The 20579-nt window shown below is 42.7% G+C and overlaps 1 protein-coding gene across 1 annotated transcript in view; it reads right to left on the reverse strand.

Annotated features, from left to right (window-relative positions):
* SPAG17 (sperm associated antigen 17) overlaps positions 1 to 20579 on the reverse strand; it is a gene marked incomplete at its 5' end in the record, with an annotated part of 142496 nt that overhangs the window by 47931 nt on the left and 73986 nt on the right. Inside the window, 10 exons of the mRNA XM_084242469.1 lie at positions 796 to 971; positions 1386 to 1499; positions 3152 to 3310; positions 6804 to 6915; positions 8160 to 8399; positions 8501 to 8598; positions 10647 to 10828; positions 12384 to 12538; positions 19757 to 19870; positions 20453 to 20514. Of these exons, the coding sequence (XP_084098595.1) occupies positions 796 to 971; positions 1386 to 1499; positions 3152 to 3310; positions 6804 to 6915; positions 8160 to 8399; positions 8501 to 8598; positions 10647 to 10828; positions 12384 to 12538; positions 19757 to 19870; positions 20453 to 20514 (1412 nt within the window). The remainder of the gene's footprint in view (positions 1 to 795; positions 972 to 1385; positions 1500 to 3151; positions 3311 to 6803; positions 6916 to 8159; positions 8400 to 8500; positions 8599 to 10646; positions 10829 to 12383; positions 12539 to 19756; positions 19871 to 20452; positions 20515 to 20579) is intronic.

The following is a 20579-nucleotide window of genomic DNA, read 5'->3' on the forward strand; positions in this document are numbered from 1 at the left end:
GGAGAGGAAAGCTCACCCGGGACAGCTATGTGAACCCTGTGCAGGGGCTAGGATATACTCAGCCCCATAACTTCCAAAAGCTGAGTACTGGGACATTGAACAAACTGTGTAACCATCTTGTAAGTACCAAAGTGTGAAGATTTGATCAGAAGCTTCTTTCTCCCTCCTTTAGAATCTCTTTTTTGATCTCTATTCTTCTATTGAGAAAATGCTTAGACTCAGTGGGGGGAGGCCCGGGGAAGCCTATGTGTGGGTGTCTCTGTAGGTCTGTGTGTGTTCGCATGTGGTGAAGGGTGGGAGATCAGAAGTGCATTGTCCCTTAGTCTCATTGAATTCTTAGCACTTCAATATCTAAGTCCAGTTCTATCAAATGGAAGTGTTTCTACTAGTTAGTTACAGACGCTCCTCTTCCAAGCATATCTTATCCCAACGAAGGTAAACAAAGCTATTTACAATAAGGAATGGTAGGAATCTGACCAAGTCAAAGCAAGACCATCCAAGAACAAAGGTGGAGAAGAGGCTAAATTGGTCATTCTGAGCTTAGAATAACTTGAGACAATTTACACTGACAGTATGTGTCTGGCCTGGGGACTCAACTCCTGTGTGCAAATTTCTTCTTATCTATTCAAGATGGAAACAGCACCACTGACACACCTACTGTATTTAAAAAGTTAACTTGAGGTGGAAATGGAGTTCGGTGATCCAAACTCTGGATGGGGGAGGGTAAGAGAAGGGCAGAAAACAAGGGAGGGGGGAGTGGAGGGGGAAGAGAGAAGAGGCCCATGGTCCACTTACCTTTTTCTCTTCTTCTGTTGGCTGTTCTTCTTCTTTAATAGATTCCTTGGGTTTTTCTTTACCTTTTCCTTTCACTTTTCCTTTGCCTTGAGGAACAGTCACTACCACAGGAATCACCGTTGGAATATGGACTGATGGGATATTCAACATTGTTTCCAAATAAGGATCTTTATCCTCTATGAACAGGAAATGGATAAGACATGTAAATTAAGAACTCCCGTGTAATAGGTTTGTGAAACAAAATTTATTTCTCAAACGTACAAGATGGTTTATTTTCATGAGCTAATTAACAGAAAATTAGTATACATACACATGTGTATATAGACGACTTTCTAAGTATATGTAGTTATAGGTAATATATACATAAAAGTGCTATTTAAGATGTCAAAGCTCTGCTATTCTCTATGGATGGAAGGTTATACGTGCACAAACATGCACATGTATGCATACATAGGTGCACACATTTATCCACACAGTTCAGGAAATGAGGGGGATTAGATCAGAAAATGTTTATCAATCAGTGAAGAGGCTAAGGATGGGCGGAAACCTTGGTCATGAGACACTCACCCCTCCTGTGGTGTCTCTCTTACCTGGCGCCAGTCCACTTGACCCATAGTAACTAATAGCGAGGCAGATTCCATTTTCTAAGGTGGCAGAGAAAGATCCAAACTTGCTGACAGCTTTATTCTTTGCATCTGATTGTTCTAAAACATGAAATGGAATCAAGGGCATCTCCATTTTATTAAAATCTTAGCAAAACTCAATGCAAAGTCTATGAATGGAGCTTTGAGCTCGTTGGTCACAATCAACTTAAAAGCAATTGATTTAGCGAGTGACTAGCCTCTACTCAGGCTGCTGGAGGCGAGCAGCATTACAACGATGAGGATGTGAGACTCTTGTCTGAAGGGCTTTATGTTGAAATGAAGGGGAAGTAAGCTGGCTGATGACATAGCCATATGTTGTTATTCATTTGGTAGAATATCTGCAGGAGTTTTAAAATTAAAAACACCCATTCAGGTTAAATTTTCCCACATTTTAAAATACATGCTTAAATCTCCTCCTCACATTTAAAATGGTTTACATTTTTTTTGAATCGTGTTTTTACTGAGATAATGTGGGTTTACAACATTGTAATAAAATTTGAAATTCCTTCTATTTTAAAACACATTTTAAAATTGCCTCAGTGAAACATAATTTCAAAGAAAAATGTTTAATATACATTCTTTTTTTAAGATTTATTTATTTACGCATACAAGAACTGGGGTGCAGGCCAGAGGTGTGGGGGGTGGTGAGAGGATTCACCAGAGACAGAGCAGGGAGCAGAACAGGCAGACTGACTGAAACACACTGCTGAGGGTTGCAGCGGGGAGGCAGGAGAGGTCTGCTGCGCCATGAGGGTCAGCTCCCTGGCCGGGGATCGAACTCTTAATGCAGTGGCTGTGGAGAGCTTCATGGTGCTGTGACTTAACCCCTTGCGCCACCAGGGAGACCCCTTAATATATTTTCTTAAAGTATACATAAAGGAATGTGAATTTTTTGTTTTGTTGTTTCATTTCCAGTTTACCACTTCCTCCATTATCCTATAGTCAAGATAGGATAATATTTATTTAAAATATACTGACTCATGCTGACGTAACTTCTAGAATGGTAAATTTAAATGGTGATTGGAGCCAAAATGAATGCTAAGAGTTGACCACAGCAGGGAGATGGGCAGAAGTATGCACTGCCAATGGCAACAGGCAATTGTGCAGAAGTTTGAGAAAATACTTTGAAGCAAACCATTGAAAGGATGCCAGTAAACAGAGCGAAGAACACTCGTCAGAGGAAAAAAAAAAATCTATGCTCAGAAAAATGGAAGATTTTTTTTTAAACACACAGAGGCTGTTTTTAAACATCACACGCACAGGAATTCAAAAACACGCATCCCCACCAAACCATTTATTACCCAGTGGTGGGATGGAAGGGCAGGAGGGTGATCACTTTTGAGATTCGAATAAGTTTCTTAGAAAATAAGGGAAAAAAGGAGTCAAAACTGAGAGTAAACATTCAAACGGGAGGAAGTTATGAACAAGATATAAGACGTGGAGGACAGTAGACATTACAGAAGGAAAGGGGATGAAGAAATGGAGGAAAGCAGACATGGGCTTCATAACTGAAAAGAAAAAGTCCCTGAGATGAAGGAATGATTGAGTCTCAGATTAGGACTCACCTTGTTCCAATTTAGAGGCTGAAGCCTGTGCAGCAGGTCAGGCCTGCGTGCCAAGGGACAGGGATGCGCAGTGTTTCCTGGGGGAATGTGGGGGGGTCACGTATGGGTGAGGGTTAGACCCGCTGGCCACAGGACTCAGCTGCTTACCTGTTTCAGGAGTTTGTTCCTCATCTTTTTCCTCTCTCTCTTCTTCTGAAGAATAATCCTCTTCCTTTTCTTCCCTTTTCACAATTTTCTTAGGGTCTTTTAAATGAATTAGGAAGTTGTGTTTGTCCTTATTCACTTTCACTTTGATAAAAGTTGGGCCTGGGAAGAATCAGGGGTGGACCAAAGGTTGATGGTGATGCCCTATGAACTCCTTGACAAGACAGCTGAGAAACAGCACAGTAATTAAACCAGGGAATGGAAATACTGAAGGATCCCACCACTTTTATAAAGCCATGTATAAAAGAATAAAGCAGGCGGAATCCCAGGAATAAATGGCAAGTAGATCAGGGAGATACCTGCAAATTCCAGCAGAGAAAATAACTCAGTGAGGCTAACGTATACCTGTGTTCAACTTTATGACTAGCCAAACGGGATAATCCACGTGAAGAGTTTACAATTTATAAAGAATTACATAAGGGGGGGCCTTCCTGGTGGCCTAGGGATTAAGCCTCAGCGCTATTACCACAATGTCTGAGTTCCATCCCAGCCAGTGAGCTACCCACATGGCACAGCAGACCTCTCCTGCCTCGCCCACTGCTCCCGTCAGCAATGTATTTTAGTGTATCTGCCTGTTCTGCTCCCCACTCTGTCTCTGGTGAATCCTCTTACCACCCCAATTCATGTATGCATAAATAAAAATAAATCTTAAAAAAATTACATGAGTGTTAGCTATAATCATTTTTATTATTAGTAGGACCATGTAAGAATTTTCCCAACACAACTCAACAGGGGACAAAACAAAACAAGTAACCCAGTCAAAGAATGGGTAGGAGAACTAAGTAACCATTTCTCCAAAGAAGGCAGATGGCTAACAAGCACAGGAGAAAAAAGTTTCATCTTCACTTATCATCAGGGAAATGCCAGTCAAGACCATATGAGATTCCATCTCACATCTGTAAAAATGTCCCAGAAGTAAGTGCTGGCAAGAATGTGGAAAAAAGGAGCTGCCCTCACTGCTGGCGGGAATGCAGACTGGTCCAGCCCTTATGGAAAGCAGTGTGGAAGTGTCTCAAAAGATTGAAAATGAATCTGACATAAGGACCAGTAATTCCACTCCTAGCCACTGACTTGAAAAATTCACAAATACTAGCTTCAAAGGAGCCTTGCACCCCCATGTTTATTGTAGCACTGTCTACTCTGGCCAAATTAAGGAAACAGCCTAAGTGCCCCCAAACAGATCAGTGCATGCCAGAGATGGGAGTATACACAATGGAATATTACTCGGCAATCAAAAGAGACAAATTCATGCCATTTGTGGCAACATAGATGGCGCTGAAAGGGATTATGGCCAGTATAATACGCCAGAAGGAGGGCCTCCCCGGTGGCACAGTGGTTGTACACTGGGCTGTGAAGCTGCCTGCAGCCTCTGCAGCGCCGATTCGATCCCTGACCACCGGCAAGGGTCCCACATGGCGAGCAGACCTCTCCTGCCACGCCCAGTGCTCCCCTCAGCAGTGTGTTTCGTCAGTCTGCCTGTTCTGTTCCCCGCTCTGGCTCTGGTGGATTCTCTCACCCTCCCATGCTTCTGACTGTACCCAGTGCTTGCACAAATAAATAAATGAATGAATGAATGAATGAATAAATAAATAAATAAATCTTTAAAAAAATATGCCAGAAGGAGAAACATAAACACCAGATGGTGTCACTAATATGTGGTGTATAGAGATACAAAATCAAGGGTCAGAATTAGACCAGCTGAAAAACTAACCCTCTAATACTGACTATAGAACTGAAGCATCCAGGGGGGAGGGTAAGAGGGAAGGAAGCAGAATGGACTAGGGGGTGGATGGTGCGTGACTGATGGTGGGTTCACGACGGTGGTGATAACTGATGGGGGGGGGATCCTTAATGTTACCTCAATTAAAATTGAAAAAAAATTTCCTAACAACACATTTTCTTTTCTAGCGTTCCAACCCAGTTTTTTTTCCTCCTCTCCTGTTTTTTTTTTTTTCCTTTTCTATTTTTTAATTAAAGCAGCATGGGTTTATAACAGTACATAGTCCTCAGGTATACAGACTCAGAAATAACATCTGGTTGAACTACGATTTGTTCTCTGTCAGTTATTTATTTTTAAAGTCTAGGCTTTTCTTTTCAACTGTGAGCTATCATCTCTCAAAATTGATAGGATTAGCACAGAAGTACTGTATTTATTATGAAACCATCTGAAACATACATACAATGAATGCACATGCAAATCTTGATCAGAGAGGAAGTTATTGAAAACAGAACATTGTATTATAAAACTCAAGTCTAGTGCCTTTCTCAATTATGTGATTCGGAGCTGTGTTTTTTCTTTTTAAAGACTTATTTATTTATGCATACAAGAGCTGGGGTAGAGGCCAGACGTGGGAGGGGTGAGAGGATTCACCAGAGACAGAGTGGGGAGCAGACCAGGGGATCTACTGAAATCCACTGCTGAGGGGAGCACCTGGGAGTCAGGAGAGGTCTGCTGCGCCATGTGGGTCAGCTCACTGGCCAGGTATCGAACTCGGGCTGCAGTGGCTGTGGACAGCTTCATCGTTTGCATCTTAGCCCCGTGCACCACCAGGGAGGCTCTCACAATCACTCTTTAAGCAACCTGTGTAACTTGCAGATCTTTTTCTTTTCAAAACTGTTGGTGTGATGGCTGCTTTGGTGTGGCAGCTACTGGGTCATAATGCTTCCCCTGCAGCCATGGTTCACACAGGCAACAGCTCCTAAGTTCTACCACGTTTTCCTCATTAAACTGATAGTCGCTAGATGATGATGATGAGAGAGAGAGAGAGAGAGAGAGAGAGAGGAGAGAGACTGGAAGGGAGAGCAGAGAGAGCAAGTAAGGGCAGGCAGCCAGGAGGGAGGGACAGAGGCAGAGAATGAGTAGGGAGAGGAAGAGGTGTGGGCCGGGCCACAGGCCTGGAGGGGATGTGGGGGGAGCCCAGTTATCCCTCACTGGGGTGCATAATCTCGCAGACACTGAAAAGGGTCCTAAGCACATCCCCCCACATTGACCTCTTCGCAGTCCTCGGTGACCACTGCTCCCTACCCGACAAGCAGCCGTCAAAAAAGCCCATGTCCTCACGCCCATCGAGGGGACGATGAAGCCCAGTGAGCAGCTTAGCCCTGTGGACATCACGCGGCTTTCCTGGAGCCCAGACCCGTGCTCCCTTGGGCAGAGCTAACGTTGCCTTGTGTGGTTTCCCAGACTTGCCCTCTGCAGCTCGTCTGCCAGGCCCCACCCACGGAAAGACTTGCCCTCGCCCAGAGGCTAAAAGAACTGGACGTTGGCAGGGCACCCCACAGTGTGCCCCACACCACACACTTGCTGCTGACGTGGCGGTGCGTGTGGCAGTTACTATTACTCATGCTGTGCCTAGCACAGCTCCCATAACCACGGTTTCCCGACTGGGTAGAAGTATTTTCACAAGTGGAAAGTCCTCACTTGCGTGCCCCAGGGAAGCTCTGCGCGGGGCTCTGCTGGGTCCAGTATGTCCCAGGGCCTGAGGTCTGGGAGCACCCAGGGTGGCACACACGGGCGCAGGAGAGGGCCGGGTCCCGGGCCCACTGAGATGGGGCAAGATCTTAGCCGTTCCTCAGCTGCTCCCGCGGTGTATACCTTTTTCAAATGTTGTCTTTTCGACCTCAATCCTCCCTCCATCCGAAGGATACAGGTAGCAACTCTCCCCTGCGATCTGGATGGGCACGTCGCCCATGTTGTATCCGCGGAACTGGAAGAGGAAACATGGCATGTTGGGGTGACCGCAAATCGGCACAAATCAAGTCCGCGGCGGAGTCGGTAAAAGTGGCCCCGAGATTTATTTCTGTTGCATGATTTCTCAGCCGCTTTGTAGAGCCAGAAGCAGTGACCAGGGCACCTCGCGCCTCTCCGGCGGTGTGACAGTACCAGGCAGAAGTAATGGAGGTCTGGTACCCTTAAGCCCCACTCACGGGGCATCTTCCTAGCTCAGTCCTAATCAAATCGTAGGGCTATGCTGAGGGAGCAGGAAAACAAACCAATCTCTCTTTCACAGCTGTTCATTTTCTCTTTAAAACTGAACTAATGGATTGAGAAGAACTGAATCTTTATATTTTGGGAGGCCACATATTTTTTAAATTTATTTTTTTAAAGATTTACTTAGCCATACAAGAGCTGGGGTGCAGGCCAGAGGTGGGGGGCGGTGAGAGCATTCACCAGAGACAGAGTGGGGTACAGAACAGATGGATCTACTGAAATACTCTGCTGAGGGGAGCAGCGGGGAGACGGGAGAGGTCTGCCGCGCCATGTGGGTAGCTCCCTGGCCTGGGATAGAACTCATGCTGCAGTGGCTGGCGACAGTTTGACAGTGCTGAGACTTTAACCCCTGCACCACCAGGGAGGCCCAGGGAGGCCACATATGAAAGATATTTTTTACTAATAGCACTTCCCATGACTCTAATAAAGCCAAAGCTTGAGAACCGACACAGAGTCATAACTAGAAGACAGGGATGGTACATTTTTTCCCAGCCTAGGTTTCCTCATCAATCTATTGAGCGAGACAGTGACGAAGGGTAGTCTCGTCATAGAAGAGTACAAGCAAAAACCATGGGTCCTACAGCGAGGCAACCCAAGGGACTTGGCAAACCCTATCCTGGGAGACAGATAAAGCCAATTTGTGTCTGCTTTGAGTTGTCACAGTTGCGCGTGTGCATAACTGGAAGTGAGGAAGCTTTTGTGCCACATTTCTACCTTTCCCGCCCTTAGTAATCTTGCTTCATGACACTTGAGAAAAATTTGAGGCGATTCCTATCATGGTGGCTGAGACTGAACAGGTGCTGGGTAACAAGAACTGGGACACGCCTGAGACTGTCTACACCAGAGGAAACCCGGGCCTCCTGCCGTGTGGCCAAGACTGGGAGCCTTTGCCCAGAATCCGTGTTTTTCCGGAAACCCTTAGGAATGGCCCAAAGGGGCTTTTCAGACAATTGACTTTACCGGGTACACTTTCTCGGGCTCTGGTTCCTGGTGGGGCGCCGCTGCTATTTCTGAGGTATTTATTTGATCTTCTTTTATTTTGTCCCTGAGACTAAATTTTTTCTTGGAAAACTTGCTGTCTTCTTTTTCGACTTTTTCCTTGCCTCTCCTTTTTCCAGCTTCCTTACTCTTCTTTTCTGCTTTTCTTTCTTCTCTTAGGCGTTCCTCTTCTGCCAACTGATCTTGTTCTTCTTTCCATGCCTGTAAATGCATTTTAAAAAAAAGGAACAGGATTTACTCTCCATCATAAAATAAATCTGAATCTGTGAGCACTCAGCGTCACTTGTCTGTCATGGGGTTACCTTGAGAGAACCTTCCAAAATGAAAGGAATCTTGTCTTTTTCTTTGTCTTTGTCTTTTTCTTGATCTGGTATATCTGCTTTGGAGACTCCTCTGGCACCTACATCTAGAGAAAATAAAATTTCTTAGCAACGCCCTCCAGCAAAGTTGCATAAAAGGACCAAATGTTTTGGGTTGTAGGGGGATCTCAAAGGTATCAAATCCAACTCGCCTTTCATTCTCCTTGGCCAACTCCAGAGGACACAACTGAGCTCCTTCAGGGCTGAGAAAATTACTCTTGGTAGATGCAGTGAGCCCCATTCTAACTATGCTGAGACTTGGAAGCTTCTATTGAGCTGGAATCTTTCTTACTAGAGCTTTCACTTAAGCAATCCTAGTGTAATCCTTTAAGCTACACCGAACAAATCTAACGTTTCCTTCCAGATGTAAGCCCGGCTCTTGCCGTTGCAATCGTTCTGTTTGGAAAACGCAACTTTCCTAACTTGAAGGGCCTCAGACTAAATGCGACACTTACCTGATATATCCCAATCCCCAATTGATATTTTCCGGATTTCTACAGATAGTTATTAACTTTGCATTCTGTTCAGAATCACAACAAAGAAAAGGCAGTCAACCCACAATTTTTCTCGTTAATAGTCAAGAATTGTGAGGCGGTGCCCCCACCCCTCTTTTTCATATAGTGCATCCACGACTCCATGCACTTAGTAGCACCCCCTTTAGAAGAAGGGCCCAGCTGGCAAATGATTCATCATGGCCTGAGTTTTCTGAGTTTAACATTAGAATCAAGCCAGGTACAAATCACTTTGCTCATTGACAGGGAGTGCAAAAACCTTAGACATTATATTGCTTTGCATCTTTAGGGGAAATCACTTTTCACCTTGGCTATCAGAATCAATAAATATGGGCCTCCCTGGTGGCAGAGGCGGTTGGGGCAGCGCTGTGAAGCTGTCTGCAGCCTCTGCAGTGCTGGTTCGAGCCCCACCAACTGCAGAGATACCCACATGGCGCGACAGACCTCTCCTGTCTCGCCCGCTGCTCCCCTCAGCAGTGTATTTCGTCAGTCTGCCTGTTCGGCTCCCCACTCTATCTCTGGTGAATCCTCTCACCCTCCTGCATCTCTGGCCCATACCCCACTTCTTGTATAAAAATAAAAATAAATCTTAAAAAAAAAGAAACAATAAATATTAACATAGGCTCCCTTTGCACAAAGCCAAGTAAATCATCTCATCTCATTGTTCTACTTCTTTATCAAGTAGCCTACCTTTTTTTTGACTACCTCTCTCCTCCCTTCCGCCCAACAGCGCCAAAATCCCTGGAATTAGTAACAACAAAGCTCTATATTTGACATCCTGTCAAATCCCTGCCATTGGCCCTCAATTGTCCCCCTTTCCCCTTTATTTTTAGGTATTAACCACAGTTAGACTCGGGGTTCTTCTGCTTGCTCTTTAATTTCTTTTAGATTTATTCATTTATGCATACAAGAGCTGGGGCACAGGCCAGAGATGCAGGAGGGTGAGAGGATTCACCAGAGACAGAGTGGGGGAAGAACAGGCAGACTGACTGAAATACACTGCTGAGGGGAGCAGCAGGCAAGACAGGAGAGGTCTGCTGCACCATGTGGGTTGCTCCCTGGCCGGCTGGGGCTCGAACTCATGCTGCAGAGGCTGCGGATTGCTTCGTAGTGCAGTGTTTAACCCCTTGCACCACCAGGGAGGCCCTGCTTGCTCTTTAAAGGAATATCTTGTTTTAACCTCCCTTCGGAAATCTGTGATTGTCCTGATGGAGACAAACTGACTCTGTGTTTACCTCACATATTGCCAGCAATCTTATGTAGCTGAGCTACTAATCCTGCCAGATAGAGACTCTGCCACTGACCTGACATTTCATGTGTTCTGTGCAGGAGATTGAATCTCCTAGATCTGGCAGGAAGTGGGGACCCTATAAGACAAACATTCCATTACCTCACATGGGAACAACCTCATCATTAGTTGGAATTCAGCTATTCTAGTTTTTTTTTTTTTATAGAGAAAGTGCAGATCCACAGCAATTTTGTGGGCAACTTTTTAATCCTGAAACAGTCACAGTCATGATTAAATGAGGAAATAGACAATCTTTGGACTTGCATATAATTTCAACTACTCAACCTACTTTTAGATTTTTTAGAAGAAACATTTTTACTAGGAGAAGAGATTTTCACATTGGCAGTGGATTTCAACTCCTGCTCAGCCTTGGTCCTATTGATTTCTTCAGCCATTCTAGATTCCTGATAGATTGCTTCTTCTTTCACGATCCAATCTTGAATGGAATTTGCAACAAGTTCCAAATAATTCCTTTAAAAAAGCAAAGAACAGACTGCAATTGATTTAATATTAGTTAAGGTCATTAAATACTTAAGATACTGACTATGCAAATGAAGTCTTAAATAATGAACTGCCTCTTGATTCCTCCGTCCTTTTTGAAAGGCAGTTGCTCCAAGGTAGATGCAGGTTTGTTGTGTGGATGGGGAGCAGGTGACTCCAGGATGCTGGTCATATACCATCATCGACTCTATAAATTGACACACACACTGTGTCACTTCTGCTTCTCAGGGATAAAGACTTGGCTTCACTTTTGCCTCAGATCTTAGAAACTGGTAGCGAGCAGATGGATATTTAGACTTATGCAAAGGAGAGCATCCCCTAGTTAATTTTTGAAGCTGATATAATCTCAATACCTAAGCCAGAAACAAACATTTAAAAAGGAAAATTTGCAGTGTACCTTGCCCATGAAAACAGATGCAAATATTCCAATACACTAGCAAACCAGTTGTGCAAATTATAGAAACAATAACGTGATGGACAGATTGGGGCTTTCACAGAAATGCAAGACTGGTTGAACACTGGACTATCGACAGATGAAATTTAGTACTTTAAAAAACCAAAAGAAAAATATAAACATTTAAAATGATGGAAAAAATATCATTTGAGCACATCTGAAATTTATATAATGTCATAACATAATGCCACTTTAAAAAATAAAAATACATCATTTGATACATTTATTAACACTTTGTAACTAAGGACTCATAGCAAAGTAGTAACAGAAGATAAAAAATTTTAACTGAATAAGGAATTATCTATGTAAGTACTATAGTAAAAACAACAGCCAAAAAAAACCCACACACATATTTAATAGTTGAATATTCAAGACATGGAGCAAGACAAGGATGCCCTTTCAAAGTGACATAAAAGTCCTGGTCAGCAAATAAGACCAGAAAAGAAATTAAAAGTGTAATTATTGGCAATGAAAAACAAGAGAAAGGAAAACACAGATTAATAGTTCACGATATTAGCTTAGTATATTTATTGTGCTTTAACTTAAAAAATCCATCTTTTGACTTCAAAGTGCCTATGTTTGTGGGCATACATCCTGCCCCCCAATTATCTCGTATTCTCTATCTTTCTGTGTTTTATAGCCATAGAATTAAAACAATGCTACACAAAATAATAAAGACTGAATATACATTAGCCTGGTAAAAAAGTAATGAAATGCCTTCATTATTAATGAGAAGAGAGCAAAGTTTTAAGATAACAAAAAAATAACTAAGAAGCTGGAAGGAAAAAAACCAAGACACGGGTGCCTAAAGCCTGTTTGCTGGGACATGACTGCTATGCGGGTGTTGCTCAGTTGTTTTCTTTTTAAGTTTTCCCCAAATCAAGTGGGATTACCCCAAACCAGCCAGTGTCAGACACACAGCAGACATTCAGCTCAGTGAGCTCAATGAAGTCGATAGCTCTACAAAGACATCTTCATTGGATCCAACCACCTAGCTTCAGCGAAGGAGAGAAAATCTAGTAACTACTAAGTTGACCAAACTATGATAACTAACTAAACTATGTTGGTTACCGGAATCCAACGTTGGAGTGGAGAGCAGTATTCCAGTATTCCCAATGCAGGCGGTGCATATTCATTGGGTTATGAAAGACCAGCAGTAAAGAGTTGTCTTGGGTATGGTAATAGGAATCAACACACTTGTATTGCTCATTGGCAGCTTGAAGAACCTGAAAAAATCAAAACAATTGCATTTTGGGGGGCCTCCCTGGTGGCACAGGCGGTTGAGCGCCACACTGTGAAGCTGTCTGCAGCCTCTGCAGTGCGGGCTTGATCCTGGCCTGCTGGCAAGAATCCCACATGGCGCGGCAGACCTCTCCTGTCTCACCCGCTGCTCCCCTCAGCAGTGTATTTCGTCAGTCTGCCTGTTCTGTTCCCCACTCTATCTCTGGTGAATCCTCTCAACCTCCCACACATCTGGCCTGTACCCGAGTTCTTGTATAAGAACTGTGCCACAGCAGGCGGCCTATGGTCCTATTTCCTTTTCACTGCCAACCAGCACAAGGAAATCTGTACGTAGGAAAATACATCAGACAATCGTGGGGTTTTGTTTGCATTTTCAATATCAATTGGAAGTAGGTAACGTTCAGGTCTCTGTTGTATGGTTTATCCAAAGGTATGGAATTGCATATTATGTTAGGAAAGGGTTGTTTTACTTTTGCTTTCAATGTTACACTGCTAGCATAACCAAAATAATACATTTACTTCCCAGATCTAGTCCCCTGTTTGAGTATCCGCATGGTGTGGCATTGAAACTTCTCATCTGCTCCTAGGGAGTCAACAGCAGGAGTGCAGATGCGATGTTTGCATTTTAAGACATTTTTGTATGGAGGACACTACCCAGTGCTTTGCTTTTTTGAAAGGCAAAGTCCCCTCAGACTTCAACCCACAGAATCAGTGGGCTCCCTTTGGGCGCAAATACGTCCTCCCTTCTGTGAGAGCCCTAGAATCTTTGTGTTTTTGTATTTACTTTAGCCACTAGGATATATTGCACTGAGCTTCTTAGACTATATTAGCCCTCATTCAGTGTTTGATAGGTTTTCATTATAATCTTTCTTCATTTATTTCTTGGCTTTTATCTTTTATTCTATATTAGTATTATTGGTCTCATTAATGAATTAGTTAATTATTTCATTAAAAATGGGCATTGACTAGTCACCTGGCTCTGTGTAGGTACTAGAAAAACAGAAGTGAACAAGAGAGATAATACTCCCCTCTAAAATGTGGTTAAGGGGCCTCCCCGGTGGCACATCGGTTGAGCGCTGGGTTGCGAAGCTGCCCGCAGCCTCTGCAGTGCTGGTTCGACCCCCGGCTGTTCCCCGGCCACCAGAGGAGGGTCCCACATGGCGCGCAGACCTCTCCTGCCGCCCGCTGCTCCCCTCAGCAGTGTACTGCAGTCCTTCTGCCTGCTCTGCTCCCCGCTCTGGTTCTGGTGAATTCTCTCACCCTCCTGCGCTTCTGACTGTGCCCAGTGCTTGTATAAATAAATAAATAAAAATAAATCTTTAAAAAAATAATTTAAAAATAAATAAATAAATAAAATGTGGTTAAGATTCTTATAGATCCTCCTGGAGTTCACAGAGGTATGTGCAAGATGATGAAGTTGATAGACTATATGATATGTAGAGAATGGACTGGAGCAGGGCAAGAGTATGAGCAGGCTGATGACTAGGATATCATGGTAGAATGAGGATTATAGAGTATTACTGGATTAAATTGCCCATAGCTGAGACAGGAAGGCTTTGTTGGTAATATTCGCAAAACACAAGAGAAAGCAGAAGTTCTTTATTTTTAAGCTATCATAGCTGCAAAAATTCATTCAGTTAGCAATATCTTTATTTTTTCAACCCTTTCTAATGACATAAGGTTTAATCCTTTACCTCTAAGTTAAAAAGTAGATATAATTGCTAGTCAGATAAAAATTCTTTTGGTATAGTTCCTAAAAATTAAGTAACTGCATGACTCCAGTTACTGAGTAATGACTCCTTTGGAAAGTCAGGTGGTTTTCAACCCATCGCTTTCAAAAATTTGAAGGGAAAATTTAATCATATAGCCAGATGAGAGATTATAAACAAATATTTCTGATAGATCACTGTGTGATTTTTGGCAAATAACTGAGAAATAGTTCAAATAATTAATTTATATTACTATTATAATACTCTTTATAACCTCATCTTCTTATGTGTTTTAAAATTTTCTTCACTGTGTATAGCTGTAAAAATATAAAAGAGAAATAGATGTGATACTGAACTTTCAATCTAGCAACAAATAGTATTTGCCCACATAGACATGGGAGGGGAAAAAATCCAGGACTGTCAATGGTGTTTTTTTTTTTCCATTGAAATTTGGTGTTTTATGTTTTCCATTTGTTTTCTTAACATGTATAAAATATTTGTTTTGAGCAATAATAATTATTACAATAATAATCCAGTAAAAATTTTAATAGCTAAAAACAGGGGACATTTGTTCAAATTTTCTTTTAGATTCACATTTTGCTGCAAAGATATGTGATGGGGGATCAATAAGAGACTTTTAAGCATAAAAATGTATCACAGAGTTAAAATTCTATGGTGGAAAGTGGAAAATGTATTAAAGACAAAAACAGATTAGAATTTTCTGGCTTTTAAGGAAGAGCTTATTCCTTTAACTTTCAACTGGATAACAGTGCATGCATTCATTCGTTCTGTCATTTATCTTCTTTTCCCTCAATTTTATTGATTTGCCAATTATTTGCATAAGCATATACTTTTGGGATTGCAACCTTACACCCTCATGTATGCACATGCACCACTCACCCTCCACTGAAGCCCCCCCCAACCCCGCCCAGCAGACACCCCATCACCTGGCCTCTCCCAGCCTTCTCCCTCTCGTAACAACTACGTTTCTCACAGAGCCTAAGGTTTATTTGTTGTTGAGATTTTTCAGCTTGCTTTCCCAGTTATTCACATTCTACAGATGGATGAAACCACCCTAAAGCTGTCCTTCACCCCTGTCTCATTTCCCTCGGCATAATCACCTCAGGAGCCAGACTTGCTGTCCCAAGACTCAGCCTCAGTCTTGGAGGGAGGCAATCCCAAGCACGGAGATTGATTTGGCCTCCTGTCCTCTCTCCCAGAGTGAGCTCTGTCCTCTGCTTCATGGGTCCCAAATTCTAGAGTCCCACCTCTCTGCCACGTTCCCCTGTGGGGTACGGGAAGGGGCCGAGGGCCCAGACACTCAGGGTGTTGGGTGCAGGGTGTGTGGTGTGTGCGAGGTCTCTCTGATCCCCCCCTCACAGCAAGGGACAGGGGCTCCAGCACCCCCGATTCTAGCAATCAGAGCCTCCGCAGCTGAACCAACAGTCTGGCATCTGCTCTCATGCACATCCATCCACAGCCAGCCTTCACTGACGCCCCATTGAGCGTGCACAGCACCTGCTGCAGCTCCAGCCCACCTGTCTCCCCCCCATTCTGCTAACTGCTGTGCTGCCCCGGCCCTGACTCCTATCAGCTCTCCTTGCTCGGCTCCAAGCAAAACCTGCCTGGGACCTGCCTGGGGCCTATCCCCACCGCCGGTGGTCAACTTGTGACATTTCTTGGGAGCAAATCTTACTTTTTCTTAGGTGCATGTGCGTAGGGACAAGGTTCATTGAAACCTCCCTATTTCACCATGTTGTGGATGGAGTCAGCCGTCAGGTATTTGAAAGTAAAAAGCAACCTGTGAGTTTAATCTTAATATATCTTTTACTTAACTCAGTGTAATTTTGATATATAATCAATACAACATTTGTTAATGAAATATATCAGCCTGCTTCTTGCTAAACTCTTGGAATTTGTGTATAGATGTGTGTTTCCATCCATAAAGCTTTATACCACACAGAGTGTGTAACATACATACACCGCCCCTCAGTGCAGACTGGCTTCATTTCAAGTACTGAGAAGCTAAATCTGAGCACATTGTACAGTGCAGATCGAGAGACTGGCAGGTACGATGCCTGATCTCCCTCCTGTCTTCACTCAGCTTCCACACCCTGACAGGCAAGTTATATCTTTAAGATTAAATTCCCTCCTGTCTCCCGAGAATATAATAGGCAAACCTAATATCCCGAAAGTCCAGACCTAATGTACCAACACTAATGGAGCTCCCAAGGAACCAAGCAGTCAAATCACCCAACAATTGAGTCTAAATTGAAATAGAAAAAAATGACAACTCCTTTCCATGCACTGACTTCATACATCATTTCTTATTCCACATTTAGTGTCTCATTATTAATGCGAGCACAGAGGCCAACAGCATTGGATCTTACTCTCTAATAAGAAAAATTGAGAAGCACAAAGCCATGAAGTCCAGCAAAATACTTGAGGAAAATGACACAACACAGGGAAAAGACAATAGGACTTCAAAGCACTTTAATATCCTCACAGAAATGAGAGGAAATAGTATCGGGGAATGTGAATAGAAGGCTATAAGATGTAATTTGAAATTATAAACAGAACTTGAGGATATTAAAATGATGATACAGAAACAAAAGACTCAATAGAAAAATTGGATGAAAGTTGAGTCATATTTCTAGAACCAAAAGAAAAAGCATGGGTAGCCAGGAGGAAAAAGATAGGAAATTTGAAGTTCAATCTAGGAAGTCCAACTCCAGAATAATAGGAGTTCCAGAAAGAGAGAATAGAGAAAATAGAGGAGAGAAATTTTCCAAGGAAAAGTCTGTGGAACATTTCCAGAGTATAAATAGACAGGAGTTTCTGGTTTGTACTAGACTCAGCAGTACAACACCTGACAACAGAACCACACCAAAGGTGCAGCCACAGAAAACCCAGAATCCTGGAACCAAGAGAAGGCCTTAAGACTCAAGCCACATATCAAGAATCAGAATTTCATTTTCTCTAGGACAATACGGGAAGCTGGAAGACTATTAAAGAATGCCTTCAAAACTTTGAAGGCGAATGTTTTTTAGCAGCATTTATAGAAAGCCCGGCTGTCAGTCAAATGCAATTAATAGGGCAGCATTAGTCACAAAGGCCAAGAGTTGGCAACAACTTAAGTTCCCATGAACAGAAGATTGACTAAAGAAAATACACACACACACACACACACAATGGAATACTAGTCAGCCATAAAAAAGATGAAACCCCCCACCATTTGCAGCAACATGTATGGACCTAGGAAGTATTGTGCTTATGGAAATAAGTCAGAGGAAGGTAAACACTACATGATTTCACTCCTACGTGGAAGATAAAGAAATAAAATTAATGAACAAATAGGACAAGAGAAACTCTTAGACTAAAAGAACAAAATAGTGGTTACTGGAAAGGAGAAAGAAGTGGGGGTGAAGAGGATTGACTGTAGGGCAAAGAACGGAAATGACTCTTTGGGTGGTGAGCAAAGTGTACCAGGTACCGACTTTGATTTGCAATGCGGTGCACATGAAACATATATAATGTTATAAACCATATTCCTTCGATAAAAAATTTTTATTGCTAGCATAGAATTAAGATGTTTTCAAACATCCAATGCCTCATATATTTACCTGCCATATATATTTTTTTCCTTTTATATATTTTTTACATCTTTTTTCATTTTTGCACAATGTATGCATTTTCATCTTGGTTATAGTCCCCACACAATCCCCCCCTAATCCCTCCTCCCCTCCCCCAACCCCATAGTGTATCTCTGGTTCTATAAACCAGAAACTATAAACTACCTGCCATATATCTTAATTCGGGAAGCTACTGGGAGATGGTCCTTACAAAAAGAGAGAAATGCAAGCAGGAAGAAGGGATGGGATTCAGAAAACAGAGCATCCAACCAAGCAGAGGGAAAGGATGTGGTCAGGAAGAGGGGAGACCCCAGGACCACAGCTGTGCGGCAGCCCCAAAGGGCGGGCAGGCATCCGAGCATATGGGGAGATATTGCTTAGACCATAAAAGTGATGGAGTACCTGCTAGGTCTGAGTGAATTGCGAGGAGATTTACTGTTGGTAGAGCGCTTGGGGATGAGCAGTGATGAATGCATAGTAAACTAAATACGTTTGAAAAATGGGAAAAGGAACTCGGGGGAAAACAAGAAAGTGCCAAAAAGGAAAATGTAATCAGAATCCCACCCAGTCCTGCCATGAATGACATTTGTATAATTAACATAAAGCAAATATTATCTAATGATTTAACTGAAAATGAGACAGTTTATATTTTCAGAGAATGAAAGCTAGTGAGAGTGTAGGGATGTGTGTGTGTGTGTGTATGTGTGGTGTGTCTATGTTTATGTAGTGTGCATGTGGTGTGTTTGCTCTGTGTGTTGTGTGTATGTGTACATTGTATGTGTGTTTTGTGTGTTTTATGTGTGGTGTGTGTATGTTTATGTGGTATGTTTTGTGTGTGGTGTACGTATTTGTGTGTTGTACGTATTTGTGTGGTGTGTGTATATTTGTGTGCTGTTTTTTTTGTGTGTGTGTGTGTGTGTTAGGCACAGGGAGTCAACTGATCATGACGCTCAAAAATAAGATTCAAACTAAACCAAGCATCCCTGCTCTTCAGAGATAAAGGAGTTTAGTACAAAAGATACAGGTAGATGCACTGCAGATTTCTACCCCTGGAATGCTGGGCGCAGGCCTGGGAGGGAGCTGCCACTTTCCATAAGACTCTTTGGCTTCAAAACTTTGGATGTAAAAGTCTGCTAAAAGTAACACTGAAATTAAAAAGATAAAACCAAGCAATCCAGATTTTTGCATCAAATGGAAAAGCAACAGAAGGTGTTAGTTATCGACTATTTTTAATTTTGCGCGGTGGCTAAGAGCACAAGTCCCGGGGTCAGATTTTCTGGATTCCCACTGCTTCTCTCACTGACCAGTCATGTGCCTTTGGACAAAAGTCAGTGTTAGTCAAGATGCGCCCATCTCCTACCATTTAAATAGTTTCTTCTTCACTAGAGTATCTCAAGGGCTAAGGGAGCTAGTGACACATATCAAGCCTTGCCTAGTGTTCAATCAGTCTTACCTATTGCAGCTTCCACTGATCTACTAATTGATTCAGGAAATATTTTTCCATTTAGTGAAAACTGAATAGAACTGACAGGCAAAATGGGAGAAAGTGAAGTTGCTTCCCAATAATACCTAGTAGTTTCTTTTTTTTTTTTTTCCCTAGAAATCATGCAGAGTAGTCACGTACATTTTAAAAAAAAGATTTTACTAAAATGTACTTTTGAAAAGTGCATGTTTAACTATTTTGGAGACTTGGGGGGCATGCACCGTGCAAGCTGGTAATGATCGTGTTACAGCCGAAGTCGATGGGAATATTAATCTGAATCCGAGCTGAGAGAATGACCCCAATGTGAACTGTACTAAATCACACATGATCCCCCAGAACCACGCAACTATCTCCCCCAGACTCACAGCCCATTAATACCTGCAGCAGAACTTTGGGTTTAAAATGCTCAGTAAAACTCCAGTCCGTGAGGCTGCGTTGCTGCGTTTTCTTTATGTCCTCTAACTCTGCCTCCACAGTCATCTTCCTGGGTTTCTAAAAATCATCGGAATACAGTTTCAGTTTTGATTTGCTGAAGTCCAAATGGAGCCCTCTTGGGGTCTCTGCGCCAGCATGTGCCCCGTCTAATTGGGGAAATCTGCATATGTATAAACCCATATGGCCGCATTTTAGCAGAAGGGCTGCCAGAAAGAGTATATGCCTTTGACTTTTTTTTTTTTTTGTAATGGGCAACATAATCTAAATATTTTTATTGTTAGGTTATACTCTTCGGAGTCCTGTTAGCAATTATAGACAGGTTTTCTGAACTGACTTCAAGACAGCATCGCTCTACAGGGCTGTATGGCCAGCAGGTGTTTGTGAGGTTGCCAAGCCACACTGTCTAGAGAGGAACTTGGAGCTTGGGGGTTTTGCTGAAGCTGGCTAGAGAAATTAACTCCTTTGTCTCTGGTAGGAGTTGAGCGAGGGATGTTTGAATCATCCCTCTTCTCTGGCATCTGCACTTTCCTGCTAAGCATCTCCTCTTTTTTTTTTTTTTTTAACTGTTTCTCATTCTGGGTCACGGTTTCCTCAGATCATCTTACTTGTATCTACACTTTTAGGAAAATAATTCCTTACCTTTTCAAAAGGATAGCCCTTTGTGACTGCTTCATCTTTGATCTCGCTGCTTGTGGTCCGCTCTGTAAATCAAAGACACCAAATCCAGTTGTGTTCAGACTTTGTTCTTGCCTTGGTCAGTGCTGTG

The sequence above is a fragment of the Talpa europaea genome, assembly GCF_964194135.1.
Source record: "Talpa europaea genome assembly, chromosome: 9".
Classification (NCBI taxonomy): Eukaryota; Metazoa; Chordata; class Mammalia; order Eulipotyphla; family Talpidae; genus Talpa; species Talpa europaea.